The sequence below is a fragment of the Fringilla coelebs genome (assembly GCF_963513975.1).
Source record: "Fringilla coelebs genome assembly, chromosome: 8".
NCBI lineage: Eukaryota > Metazoa > Chordata > Aves > Passeriformes > Fringillidae > Fringilla > Fringilla coelebs.
The window spans coordinates 24,624,988-24,638,454 of NC_140066.1; the positions used below are offsets into that span (position 1 = coordinate 24,624,988).

General features: G+C 43.1%; 2 protein-coding genes across 2 annotated transcripts; one reads left to right on the forward strand and one right to left on the reverse strand.

Annotated features, from left to right (window-relative positions):
• Nucleotides 1-151: 151 nt before the first annotated feature.
• On the forward strand, nucleotides 152-11,091 carry TAF5 (TATA-box binding protein associated factor 5). The gene is made up of 11 exons (XM_084210187.1): nucleotides 152-659; nucleotides 1,786-2,026; nucleotides 2,691-3,006; nucleotides 3,670-3,833; nucleotides 4,295-4,430; nucleotides 4,935-5,055; nucleotides 5,227-5,356; nucleotides 6,379-6,543; nucleotides 7,455-7,632; nucleotides 7,776-7,953; nucleotides 8,235-11,091. The coding sequence occupies exons 1-11, from the start codon at nucleotides 155-157 to the stop codon at nucleotides 8,450-8,452; spliced, it is 2,352 nt and encodes a 783-aa protein (XP_084066313.1). The 5' UTR covers nucleotides 152-154; the 3' UTR covers nucleotides 8,453-11,091.
• A 143-nt stretch (nucleotides 11,092-11,234) lies between these two features.
• ATP5MK (ATP synthase membrane subunit k) lies at nucleotides 11,235-13,465 on the reverse strand. The gene is made up of 4 exons (XM_084210188.1): nucleotides 13,371-13,465; nucleotides 12,391-12,488; nucleotides 12,204-12,299; nucleotides 11,235-11,318 (listed from the first exon to the last, which is right to left on the reverse strand). Exons 2-3 carry the CDS (start codon nucleotides 12,475-12,477, stop codon nucleotides 12,207-12,209), a joined length of 180 nt encoding a protein of 59 aa, XP_084066314.1. The 5' UTR covers nucleotides 12,478-12,488; nucleotides 13,371-13,465; the 3' UTR covers nucleotides 11,235-11,318; nucleotides 12,204-12,206.
• Between the last annotated feature and the right edge of the window lie 2 nt (nucleotides 13,466-13,467).

Genomic DNA, 13,467 nt, shown 5'->3' on the forward strand with positions numbered 1-13,467 from the left:
GCTGCCACAAAGCGCTTCCGCCAGCGTCGCAAATCGAAGCCGCGCGTGCCTGTGGAGGCCGCGGCAGCGCTGCCCTTCCTTTGCCCTCACTGTCGCAAGGGCGGCCGCGCCTGGCGGCAGCCGTGCGCCACCGGCGAATGGAAGGCGGCGCAAGATGGCGGCGCTGCATGAGGAGCCGGCAGAGGTGGCGGCGGTGCAGCCGGACCCCGAGGCGGGGACGCCGCCGCCACCTCCCGCGGTGCCTCCCGCCGCCGCTCCCGCCGCCGCCCCGGCCGCCGCAGCGGAGGGAGAGGCGGCGGGAGCCGGTGGGGATGCGGCACCCCCAAAGCCCGCGGCGCCGGGCCCGGCCGCCTCCCCGGCGGCGTTGGACCGGCAGACGCTTGTGGCCGTACTGCAGTTCCTGCGGCGCAGCAACCTCCGCGAGTCCGAGGAGATCCTACGTCGCGAAGCCCGCCTGCTCGGTGACGACCTGGGTGCCGCCGCCCTCAGCCCGTCCAGCGCCGGGCTCCTGGGGGGCTCCGGCAGCGACGCGGACTCCGGCGAGGCGCTGCTCGGCCGGGGCACCAGCGCTGCCGCCGTCGCCATAGGAGGCAACGTCGCCACTGTCGCGACTTCCAGCCCCGGCGTGGCTGCAGTCGCCGCCGTGCCGCCGGGGAAAGGTGAGGCCCGCGGGACTGCGGGATCGGTCTCTCCTCTGGGCGGGAACCCCGGGAAGTGGGGAGCCCGTGTGCTGCTCGCGGCCTCGGGGCTTCTCTGTTATGCTGGGACACAAGGGTCGGTGTCAGGTTTTCGGTACCACCGAGAGTCTATCCCGGCATTCTGGGAGGTCCCTGGATGTCTCATTTCTCTATGCAATCCGTGGAGAAATCCGTCTCTCCTGGAGCAAGGGACCAAGGACGGGGTGTTTCTCGTATTTGTCAGGAGCACTGTGAAGCGAGAAGTGCTCCCTCTTGTATTTGTATCCCATCACAACTGATCGAGTAGCGGGAACAGGAAGGTTCCATTGTGGTTAGTGGGGATTGTCCCGGGTCTGGCCGCAGGGATGAGAACAGAGGTCTCATGTACAGGCTGCGTTTTGGTGAAGGAGCCATGGGATATTTGTTGGCGAGGCTTTTTGCATTTCTTATCGAGTTTGAGTACTTGAGATGTTCTTTGGATAATTAAATTCTAAGTGCTGTTAAGGTGTTCTGTGAGGCAGCTTTACTGAATAATGGAACTTCAGGAACTGCTACTCTGAGTTCCAGTGAGTGTACAGCATAAAGTCAGCTTGTTCATGACATCACCAGATATTATTATTATATAAAAGACCAAACAATGGAAGTGTGTAAAAACTTATATGTAGAACAGAACTGACAGAGTGTTACGTGTCCCTGCTCTGTGATGGTTGTGTGGTGGTCTTAGTGAATTGTTCACTTAGTCTACTTGCTTATTTACTGGAAGCAAAATAATTATAGTGGGTATGTCTTGCATTCTGCTCCTCGTTTAAGAGTTTATAGCCCTAGCAGTAAAATAACTCATTCTGGTGATGTTCGTGGTTTCTTCCTTTACACTTAAAATCCTGGCTGATTTAGGCACTAAGTGGGCAACAGTTGGCAGGGAAAGCCCAAAAAACTGCTGGAGAGAATTGGCTGCTGTACCAATGTGCTCTCACCTGTGTTTAGACTTGGTGCTGAATGGGCACAGGACGTGTTTTGCTCAGCTGACCAGGGGGTTGTGGCCACTGTTTGTTTGCTGGCTCTTGCAGACTGTCTGAGCAGCTGTTGTTGTTGGCTGGTGCTTTTGCAGTCGGAGGCGCGGTTGTTGTGGAGGACCAGCCGGACGTGAGCGCGGTGCTCTCGGCCTACAACCAGCAGGGGGACCCGACGCTGTACGAGGAGTACTACAGCGGCCTGAAACACTTCATCGAGTGCTCCCTGGACTGCCATCGGGCAGAGTTGTCTCAGCTCTTTTATCCTCTCTTTGTGCACATGTACTTGGAATTGGTCTACAATCAACATGAGAGTGAGGCAAAGTCTTTTTTTGAAAGGTAATTCATTTTCATTTGTACATTTGTGTTATTTTGTGTTTGCTACTTTGGCTAAATCTGTGAGCTATTTATATACCTATACATGCGTATGTATTATTCTTCTCTAAAGTTGAAGAGATTTGAAATCTTAAGTAACAGTGCCATGGGTTGTAGTAACTGTTCTTAAATTCTTTTCCAATCTCCCATTAGAAAGATGTGCAAACTAGTGAACTGTGCAGAGTTTGAACCACGTTAATGGTGTGCTGGTGGGCTCCTTGCTGCAGAAGTATCAATGAAGAGATTCTGCATCTTTAGGGAAAGATTGGGGGGTTAGTTTTTATCACTGGAAGATTGCACTGATATGCCAAAATAATGAATGCTATAAGTATTTGCTGATATCATAGGATGTACATTGAAATTCTTCAAATAAGCTTAAAGAAATTAATTTCTGGCTAATCTATAACTTTCTGTACTCTTACTATGTTTCACTTGTTTATCACTTGAGAAGAAAATAGAATTTAATTTGTTTCGTGGCTTCAGACCAATTTTGAAATACTTCAATCCAAAAGTATAACTTTGTTTCCCTTCAAATGGTTCTGTAAATAGTTAAAATGTCCCTTGCCACAACTATTTTATAACAAGTTGAGTGACTAACCTTTTACCATACCTTAAATTGTTTCAATAGATTTCATGGGGATCAGGAGTGCTATTACCAGGATGACCTGCGTGTATTGTCGAGCTTAACCAAGAAAGAGCACATGAAAGGTAACGAGACCATGCTGGACTTCAGAACAAGCAAGTTTGTGCTGCGCATTTCCCGTGACTCTTACCAACTCCTGAAGAGGCATCTTCAGGAAAAGCAGAACAATCAGATCTGGAACATTGTTCAGGAGCATCTTTACATTGATATCTTTGATGGAATGCCTCGCAGTAAACAACAGATAGATGCTATGGTTGGAAGCTTGGCCGGGGAGGCAAAACGAGAGGCTAATAAAGCAAAGGTAGGAGACAAAGATAGTTGTGCTTTTTACAAATCTCCCTGCTTTTTCTTAGTATAGATTGACAATCACAACTTGAGATCTTAAAAGACAGCAGTAGCAGAACAAAGGAAGAGAACTGTACAAACAGGTGCTGACAGGAGTAGAGAGATCAAGATGTATTGCTGTCAGGTGGACGAAACTGCTGAATCCTTTTGAGATACAATTGTTATTCAGCCCACTAAACTAAACTTTAACTAACTTATTAATTACTTTGAAGTTTTAAAATGGACACTTGACTATTTGGCTTCCTCTTTTGTACAACAGATAGTAATTTTGACTTGCTGCCAGTTGTAACTAGAAGAGTTGTGTGTGTAGTACCACAGTACTGTACAAATAAATGAGGCAGGGTGGGGATTGCACTTTAAGGAAGGACTAAGAGATGGTGGGAGAACTTACAGTTGTCCAGATCAAGTTACCCAGTTGGCTGGATAAACCAGAAGAAAATGTACTACATTCCTTATGGGCCAAGCAGTAATATATGCTGTAATATTAAACAGAGCAGCTTTAAAGGGGCAGCTCTATTGCTTGGACTACTACACTGAAAAGTTACGATTAAAAAATTTGGTTTTCAGTAAGAACAGCAATTACTTTTTTGTCTTGTGTGTTTTTTTTATTGGCTGGTAGGTTTTCTTCGGTTTATTGAAAGAACCGGAGTTTGATGTGCCTTTGGATGATGAAGATGAAGAAGGAGAAAATGAGGAAGGAAAGCCAAAGAAGAAAAAACCTAAAAAAGATAATGTAGGGTCAAAAAGTAAAAAACAGGACCCTAATGCTCCTCCCCAAAACAGGTACCAAGGAAATACTGTGTAGAGAAGTTTTTAAAATCCAGTCTTGTCATCTCTGTTCACATGGCATTTTTCTAATTTTGGCTATTTTGGCCGTACACAACTTTAGCTGTAAGACTTCTAAGGGAGGTCATGGAACCCTTGCCATATAGCCCTCTGTCATTGCCCATCAAGTTAACCTAGATTTCCCTTTGAATGAAATTTGATGAAATTTTACTTGTTTACCCACTAATCTTTTCAGGTCACACTCAATTGTTTATCTTGTTCCAGTACCTGTCTGAAATTCTGAAAGCTACTGGGTCTCTTTCTCATCAGTTAGTCTTCTACGTAGTCTTTCCTATTTTCTAATTCTTGTTTCTTATTTGAATGCTGAGGTATGAGGTTGCATGCAAAGGTTTCACTTTGTTGGGATTAACAGTAAGGAAGGTGTTTTTACTTTGTAAAACTGTGTGCTTCTTGTGTAGAATTCCTCTGCCAGAACTGAAAGACTCTGACAAGCTGGATAAAGTAATGAATATGAAGGAAGCTGCGAGGCGAGTGCGTCTTGGGCCAGAGTGCCTGCCCTCCATCTGTTTCTATACATTCCTTAATGCTTACCAGGTTGGTAAAAGAGTTTGAGTAATAGGGCTAAGGGGATCAAAATTATGAGCATCACTCTTGCTAAAGAAAAAAGACATAACAGTGTTGGCTAGAGTAATTGGAGTATTTGAATTAAACATTGCAAAGTTTATGTTGCAAAATGTTCAAAATTATCTTCAAAGACTCCTTAAACTATAAAATTTCCATGTTCCTTGGTTTTGCTTGGATTTTGCTATAATTCTTTCTTTAGCTTTTCCTGTCCTAAGTGTTTTCTACGGAACACAGTAGATTTTTTGCACGGGAGTACTGGAAAGCAATACTCTTTGTCAGCTCTGACTGTACTTCATACATACACCTTTTTTTTTAATGGGGCAAGAATTTGTGTGTGTTTATGTTTATCCTACAGTAATTCTCGCTATTTTTGTAAATGAGTCAAATCACCTTTTTAATAGTTTTTAGGATTTTGTAATATTTGCAATGTATCGTGAGAGATTCAGGCAGTATAACTGGATATTTTGTGTGTAGGGTCTGACTGCAGTGGATATTACAGATGACTCCAGCATGATTGTAGGAGGCTTTGCTGACTCTACTGTCAGAGTGTGGTCCGTAACTCCAAAAAAGCTACGTAGTGTGAAAACAGCTGCAGGTAATTAAGACAATAACACTTAATAGGAGCATACATAACTTGTGACATTTGTGTTCTGGATACTGTGCAAACATTTCTAAATCTTGATATTTAACTGAGATGATGTCACGATGACATTTATCTTTGAACTTCTGACAGTTATTCTGATACATAAACTTTGAAATCTTGCAGACCTCAGTCTCATTGACAAAGAATCAGATGATGTCTTGGAGAGGATCATGGATGAGAAAACAGCAAGTGAGTTGAAGATTTTATATGGTCACAGTGGACCTGTCTATGGCACCAGCTTCAGTCCCGATAGGTAAAAGTTTACAAGCTAACTAGTTTGCTTGTCTTCAGTTTTAATTGCATGCTCCTGAATGAGAACATATTCTTAATGCAGCTTTTCAGGTTAAAGCAATTCTTGCTCATGTAGCTCGTAAGAAACTCTGTAATGCTCATAAGGTTCAGTGTTGAGCTCTGTCAGCTATTATTGAAAGCAACTGTAGCAGCACTGTTTTGAAGATTTAGGACTTAGATGGCAAAACTACAGTTTTGCAAACTTTAGTTTAAGCTGGGTTTTAACGGGGTGATAGAGAGGAAAAGTAATGCAGCAGTGATATAACTTAGTGTGTTGCAAAACTTAAAGTCTCAGAAGCACATCATTGTACTTCAACTTCTTCATATTCTCTTGAGACTTTATTTTCAGAATGTATGGAATAGTATCTTTAAAATAAAAAAAAAATGAAATCTTTGCATAACGATGGGAGTCTGGACAGTGGAAAAGAGGTTTAAGTGTCTCAGGTTTTGCTTTTGCTTGTGTTTAGTCAGGAAACAGCCAGCACACAAACACAGCTGAGAAGTAAACATTTGTGTGGAACAAATATTGTATAAGTCTATAATTATAATTGAGAATGAGAGCATTATATGAATTCTCTTTCAGGGAATAATGAAATTTTGTTCAGAGTTGTAATAGAAGATCTTTTAGAAAAATAATACAGTGGCATTTAATGGCAGTTTACTAGCCATTATTTCCTGTAACTGGAATTCCTGAGTAAAGACCTCCTCTGTGGCGTTTTTTGGTTTTTTTCCCCCCTTAGTATTAAGTGCCATCAGAATTAATCATCAATGTAAAATCATGTCTTTTTTGCATAAGGGCCTAGGACTGGGTTCTGCCTGAATTAGTTATTGCTGCTTACTGCACTGAAATGCTGATTTATGGGTGACGTGCCAAACTGGTGCTGATGAGGGGACACTTCTGTCATGGATATTTCAGTGTTTATGCAATATTTATGCCCCTGTGTGAGTTTGATATGTTATATGCTATACTTTCTCCTGTGACAGGAACTATCTGTTGTCCTGTTCTGAGGATGGCACTGTGAGATTGTGGAGTCTCCAAACATTCACGTGTTTGGTGGGATATAAAGGACACAATTATCCAGTTTGGGATACACAGTTCTCTCCTTATGGTTATTACTTTGTGTCTGGGGGACATGACAGAGTGGCTCGGTAAGAAACTGCATGTGTTTTTTACTTGTCTGGGTCAGTTTGTGGTGGATCAACCCTGAAATTTGTTAGCTGATATATTCTTGCCTACTCTATTACTCAAAATTAATTTTATGTCAGTTAAAAAAATGAACAAATGTTAATGTGGTTTTACTATTTTTTTCAACACACTTTATATTATCTCATGGTTTTTCTGTCTTTTCCACACACATTAGTAATACCTGCTGACTAAAGAGATGATGTCCTCCTAAGTGACCCTCTCATTAGAAGTATTCTCCTCTAATTGTTGAACAGCTTGACAGAATATTCTTTATTTCTCCATTCTAAAGAGTGTATTTTTAAAAAAAACACCCTAATTCAATAAACTGACCCATAAGAAATCACTCCACAATTACTTTTTTTTTCTCATTGTGCAACCAATCATTGAATCATGGAACAGTCTGGGTTGGAAGGGACCTTTAAAGACCATCTAGTCCAACAGCCCTGCAATAAGCAGAGACATCTTAAACTAGATCAGGCTGCATAGAGCTCCTTCCAGCCTGACCTTGAATGTATCCAGGGATGGGACATCTCCCACCTCTCTGGACAACCTGTGTGTTTCACTACCCTCATTCCTAATACCTAGATTAAATCTACCTCCCTTTAGTTTAGAATCATTATCCCTTGTCCTGTTGCAATACGCCCTGATAAAAAGTCTGTCCCCATCTTTCTTCTAATCCCCCTTTAAGTACTGAAAGGCCGCAACAAGGTCTCCCTAGAGCCAACTCTTCTCCAGGCTAAACTGTTATCCTTTCCTCACTGCAGAGGTACTTGAGCCCTCAGAGCATTTTTGTGGCTTCCTCTATAGTTGCTCCAACAGACACAGAGACTGAACTTCTTTAGGGTTCTTTTATTAATACAGGTTTTCTTTTCAGTCTGTGGGCAACAGATCACTACCAGCCATTACGGATCTTTGCTGGCCATCTTGCAGATGTGACGTGTACCCGATTTCATCCAAACTCTAACTATATTGCTACAGGCTCAGCAGACAGGACTATAAGGCTCTGGGATGTTTTGAATGGGAATTGTGTAAGAATATTCACTGGACATAAGGTAAAGGCAGATCACTGACAATGCGGAAGTGATTTTATTTCTATGCTGAGATTCTAAATAGTTCTGTTCTGAACACAGCTTGATTGACTGAATGTGAGTAGACTTAATTAACTTGTTTTGCTGCCTCCTCATGTCTGTTTTAGGGACCAATTCATTCACTGGCATTTTCTCCTAATGGACGATTCCTGGCTACTGGAGCAACAGATGGAAGAGTTCTGCTGTGGGATATTGGACATGGCTTGATGGTTGGCGAATTGAAAGGGCACACAGACACTATCTATGCGCTCAGATTCAGTAGGGATGGGGAGATTTTAGCATCAGGTAAAATTCACCAGGAACAGTGAAGTGTCCATTGTATTCCATAATTCTAAAGAGGAATGATATAATTAGTTCCTTAAATTGAGAAAGACAAAGTAGAATCACTTGCTTAGCAAAAGCAGCAAGGACTAATAACTTTCACGTGTGCATTCAGTATGCTGTATGAAGCTTGTTATAGTCTTTTGCTTTCTGAGCTTTAATTTCTTAACTTGCTCCCCAGAACCAGTTTTTATATTCTATTTTATAACAAAATACTTTAAACTGTTTTTTTTTTTTCTTTTTAGGTTCAATGGATAACACAGTTCGTCTGTGGGATGCCGTGAAGGCATTTGAAGATTTGGAAACCGATGACTTTACTACAGCCACCGGACACATAAACTTGCCTGAAAACTCACAGGACTTGCTACTGGGCACATACATGACTAAATCAACCCCAGTTGTTCATCTCCATTTCACACGCAGGAACCTGCTGCTGGCTGCAGGAGCCTACAGCTCACAGTAGATCAGGAAGCTGAGACTGATTGTGCCAAGTCATTGCAGTAGTGACCTCAGGATGTGAGACGAGAGGGAATGTCTTGAACAGAAGGATCCCACGAGTCCATTGCAAGGAGTATGAAACTGTAATTTATGCAAGCAGCATTTCTCAGTTCTGCTGTTTCATATTTATCTGCAGTTTGAAAATGCTGGAGATTGACAAGACATTGTGGCTGTAAAAGAAGGAACTGTTCGTGGTGCTTTTGGTAACATGTACATATGAAATGAGCCATCTCTTCCCAGAGGTGGTACTGAGCTCTGCTGAAACTTGTGAAAAGTTAACAGCCTTTACATGTGTTCTCAGATTTTTTTTAAAGCACTTAATTTATGTATAACAAATGTTTCATCAAACACAAGCCTCAAACACAAGCAAAACTGTCCATTTTCAGGAAAGAAGAATGTAGTTTGATTCACTACAGCCTGGGCTGGGCAGCAGGCGTGGTGAGATCATAGCAGCAACCAGGGCATTGACGGAGTGGGCCCGGCAGCCCGATGCTTGTGGGGAACTGCCGCCAAGCTCCGTGCACAGTTTTTACGCAGCCAAGTACTAAGTCCTGAAAAGATTTCAAACTGGTGTTCTCTTTTGAGGTGTCAGAAACACAGATCTTGTTACTGTTTTCAAAGGTAGCCAGTGTTGTCAGTGTGATAAGCAACCAGAAGCGCAATGTGAACTTTATTTACTTTCATACTTTATTGTATGAGAAAATAAAAGGGGAACTGAGGCACAACTGAAATAATCACTATTAAGAAAGTGAACTTAAACCCTTTACTTTGTATTAGCTGTAAAAGAACATTAATAACCGGTATCCTTTCTGCATAAGGTTTAACATAAAAAAACCCAGTAAAATAAGCCAAGAAATTGAAACATTATAGCAGCAGGAAAGGATAAGTGTGTGGTCAGTTTGCTTTTGAAAGGCCAGCTTGTCTGCTGAGTGACAATTCCTATCCACAAAAAGATTGTACCCAGTGAGTCCTCCTGGACTACCAATAAAGCTGTGTTTTATTTTTAAAGAAGAGTAAAACATGCAGAACACTGGGAAGAACGTCTGTGTCTTTGAACCAAAACCACCACCACCAAAGGCCAGGTCCAGCGTGGCTTGGGTTGGTTTTTGTTGTTAATCTCTTACAAGATTTGTGCAGAGAAATCTGTTTTATGTTCCTCATTACTTCACAGTAAGGACCTGGACACTTGAACAATCTACTGGTTCTCCAGTGAAAATAAAAACAAGACTTGTCATTTCTAAGGTAAAGTAAATGGAGAACTACCTCCTGTTTCATCTCTTGTTTCCCCTAACAGAGTAAAGCTATACTACAGGCATTATACATCAAAATAAAGTGTGGAAAATTCACTAGGAAGCTCACCTAGACATTTTCTTCAAAGAAAAAAGGGTAAAACTTAATTTTTTATTTTTGTGTAATGATACCTCAGCAAAATTTCCTAGCTCTCAATATGACCAGTTAGATTTAAGTACAATTTTTGACAGCTTAAAGAAAACACTGCCACATTCTGCCTTTGTATTTTGTACAGTTTTTTACTTTTGATATCATAATAAATACTAAAACCACTTAGTTTGTGTCTATATGTTACAAGGAGATATTTACTTCCCTTCATGGCTGGAATGGAAGCAAGAGCAGTTTGTAACTGTGACAACTCCGCTAAGAGAAACAAAGTAATCAGGAATGTTTAAGTTGATGAGTAGCCATTCCATATAAATCTTGTTCTAAAGGAAGACTACAGGTTCTAGCTCCTGCCATTATTACACTGTAACAGCCACCATTCTTTAGTGGAGGAATTAAATACAGCTGAAGCCATCTATGGAAACAGGAGGGAAAGACAACCAGATTTGTTCAGCAGGCACAGCATGTACAAAAATGGCTTTAAGAAAAAATGAAGTAGGGAGAGCATCAAGACCCTGTAATTAATTTTTCCATTTTTCCAGCAATCATTCCTACCTCCTGCTGCCCTCAGTTTGGGAAGTAAACTATCTGTAAGCTTTAGCATGGTTCAGCCCCTGCTGCTGGCAGAAGTGTGGTACCATCACATTCCCACATCAGCACGACTGTGACATCTAAGGAAAGTACCAAGTGTTAACTGAGCTATAGAAAGACACTGTGGAGAATGCAATAGAGACATTTGAGTGTTGGGCAGGGAGGAGGCTGCACACACATATGTGTGTAGAACATCTCCTTTCACAAGAGACAGGAAAAGTAATCACCGGACTATTTGGGTCATTGTTTATGAATATGGAGAGTTACAGGAGCTTAACATTACTAGGTTAAGCCATTTTCCTTCTTCCCTCTGCAAGAGAAACCAGTAACAGATAAAGCTCAAATACCATAACTGGGTCAGCCTATTTTCAGAGGTTTTCCATCAAACCAAAGAGGTTTGGTACAAAATACAGACAACTAAGGGAGAAGATGCCACAGTTTCCATGTAAGCTGCTAGCTTGGAATGCAAAAAGTGGGAGCAACCAGATGGCTGCAAATCATGCAAGCTGTGACACGGATGAGCGGAGATGCTTGGATCAGCTCCAGGCCCTGTGCAGTGTAATGGCCCTGGGGTCCTTCCTAGGTTACTGCCCGGTGCTCAGAACACCTTAGGATGTGTTACAACAGCAGCAGAGTTAAGACAGTAATGACACAATCAGATGCTCCATCTCTGCTACAAGCAACTATTTGACAAAGGAGGAAAAATGAGAAGTACCACACTCTAGCTTTTTTGGATCATTTCATATTTCCAATAAAACAAGTAATTATTTATATTTTATTAGCCACAACAGGTCATCAGCCTGCATTACACTGACACAGATTGGTGGTTCAGACATGCCAGGAACCTGCCAAGAGAAGAAAGGTCAAACATAGCAATTCTTGCACGATGTTAACTGAACATCCCCCTGCCCCAAGCCCAAACTATTTTAGCTACAAGCAGCCAGATTTCAGCACGCCAAGGAAGAAGTGGCTGATGTTCCCTTAACACACAACATTTTATTATTCTTTTATACCCCTTTCTTCAGACGATGAGGACAGCCTATAGATTTTGCCAAAATGCCATTTTGGTGAAAATTTTTTATTTGAAAGTGACCCCAAAAATTCTTTATTTGAAAGTAACCCCAAAATTTCCTAACACTTGGTTGTTGCTGTACAAGACCCGTCACTTCTGCACAGGCCTTGAATAATCATGTGTGCAACATGCACAGTTCCATCATATGGTGCTCCTGTACTCTGTTCAAATGAAGGTCTTAACAGACTGCATTCATCTCTACTTTGAATTTTAATACAGTCAAGAAGTAAGTCCTTAAGTACTACTTCATTATTTCAATAACTTACAAAGCAAGTTATCACTATTTTACAGCAAAAGGGCAGACCAGAGGTACGTAATATTTGTAGGCAAAGCTCAATGTATCTTGCTGCAACATCCTTCTGTTCTTCCTTCCCTACTTTCTCTTCCTCCCTGCATCCCATCCCTAGTCCCATTTACCATGCCAGAAGAACAAGAACACTGTATCCCATACTTTCTGCACTCCCTTTAATAACCCACTTCATTCAGAATGCCCCTAAATAAATCAATGCTATAGATTATTTGAGGTTTAAAATGGTAAACAAGAAGTCCATGTGCCTGTGTTTCTGTCTCTCATTACACTGTATTATTGGCAACTAGTCCTCTGTCACTGCTTCCTGACCTGGCACTGGAGCATGTTGGAGGGACATCAGCCACTTACCTTTTACTTTTCTGTCACAGCAGGAGCTTGCTTCTTAGGCCTAAACTTGAAATACAGGACAAGGAGTGCAACACCTGTGTACGTTGCTATTACATACTGGAAAACAGAAAAGTTAAATTTAGTTTCGGTCTAAGCCCCAGAAAACGCTGTTATACAAGACTACAAAAAAAAAGTACTTAATACATACATTCCTCCTGCCTATGATGGTATAGGAATTGAAGTACTTCTGAAATCCAGTGAACTGGTGTTGAGATCCCGAGTCATGGCCAGCCATGGCTGCTTGTCCTAACAAACAGTACAGGACAGGGAATTAATTTAACGTCACTTGGACAGGACCAATAGGAAAAATCGAACTAATCTCCACACACATAATTCCATTGTCCGGTCCAAATCTGCTTTCAGGACATTTGACAACTAGGGGATACACATAAGAAGCAGGCACATCCAGAGCATTCTTTCTTGAGGTACCAAACAGGTGATGGGAGCAGATGAGCAAATAAAGGGTTCATTGCACAATAAAAGCAGAGTGGTTTTTTAACGTTTAGAGATATATTTTTCTGAAGAGGATGTCATGTTTAGGACAAACATTTGTTGCTTAGCTTCTGCCTCCCCCCAGGGGCACCCCACACCCGACACAGATGCCCAGCCCGGCAGACGCTGCAGCCCCGGTGCCCCCACAGCAGACACGCACTAAGACAGCTCCTATGTGTCAGCTAGCTCTTACCTCAGGCAATCCAGCAGCGGCATCTCTGGCGTATAACCAGAGTTAGCTGACTGTGCCATAGGTAAAAAGCTTAACGAAACAGCTCCTCTAAACTACTATACTACTCTAAACCACATACTATTGGCAGAGACTTGAGAAGCCAAGGTCATCTTTTCTCGTGCCTGACCGACGCAAATGCCTGGGCAAGAACCGAGGAGCCCTTCCGAGGAGGGGAAGGCGCCCCATGGAAACACGAGTTCTGTTTTCCGGGGGAGCCCGGTGCCCTTGCCCGATTACACCCGCGACCCCGCGCTCGCGTCGGGCCGGGGAACGGACGCAGCAGCGCCCGGGACTCGGAGGGAGCCACGCCGCGGCTGAAGGTCGCGGGTGCCCCGGCGCTGCAGAGAGCCACCGTCCCCCGCGGCAGGACCGGGACCCGACCCCGCCCGGGCCCCCCGCCGTACCTGGGCCGCCGCCGTCCCCGCCGCGCTCTGCCCTTCGCCTCCGCCCTCCCACAAGATGGCGGCCGCGGCCGTCGCGCGCAGCCCCCGGGCGCGCCGA

Excerpts from the sequence above, each read along its gene's own strand:
- TAF5 (XM_084210187.1), top strand. The coding sequence starts at position 155 with ATGGCGGCGCTGCATGAGGAGCCGGCAGAGGTGGCGGCGGTGCAGCCG. Across the intron at positions 4,431-4,934 it reads CATTCCTTAATGCTTACCAG|GGTCTGACTGCAGTGGATAT; the intron begins GTTGGTAAAAGA and ends TTTTGTGTGTAG. Across the intron at positions 6,544-7,454 it reads GGACATGACAGAGTGGCTCG|TCTGTGGGCAACAGATCACT; the intron begins GTAAGAAACTGC and ends TTTTCTTTTCAG.
- ATP5MK (XM_084210188.1), bottom strand. The coding sequence starts at position 12,477 with ATGGCTGGCCATGACTCGGGATCTCAACACCAGTTCACTGGATTTCAG. Across the intron at positions 12,300-12,390 it reads CCATCATAGGCAGGAGGAAT|TATGTAATAGCAACGTACAC; the intron begins GTATGTATTAAG and ends TCTGTTTTCCAG.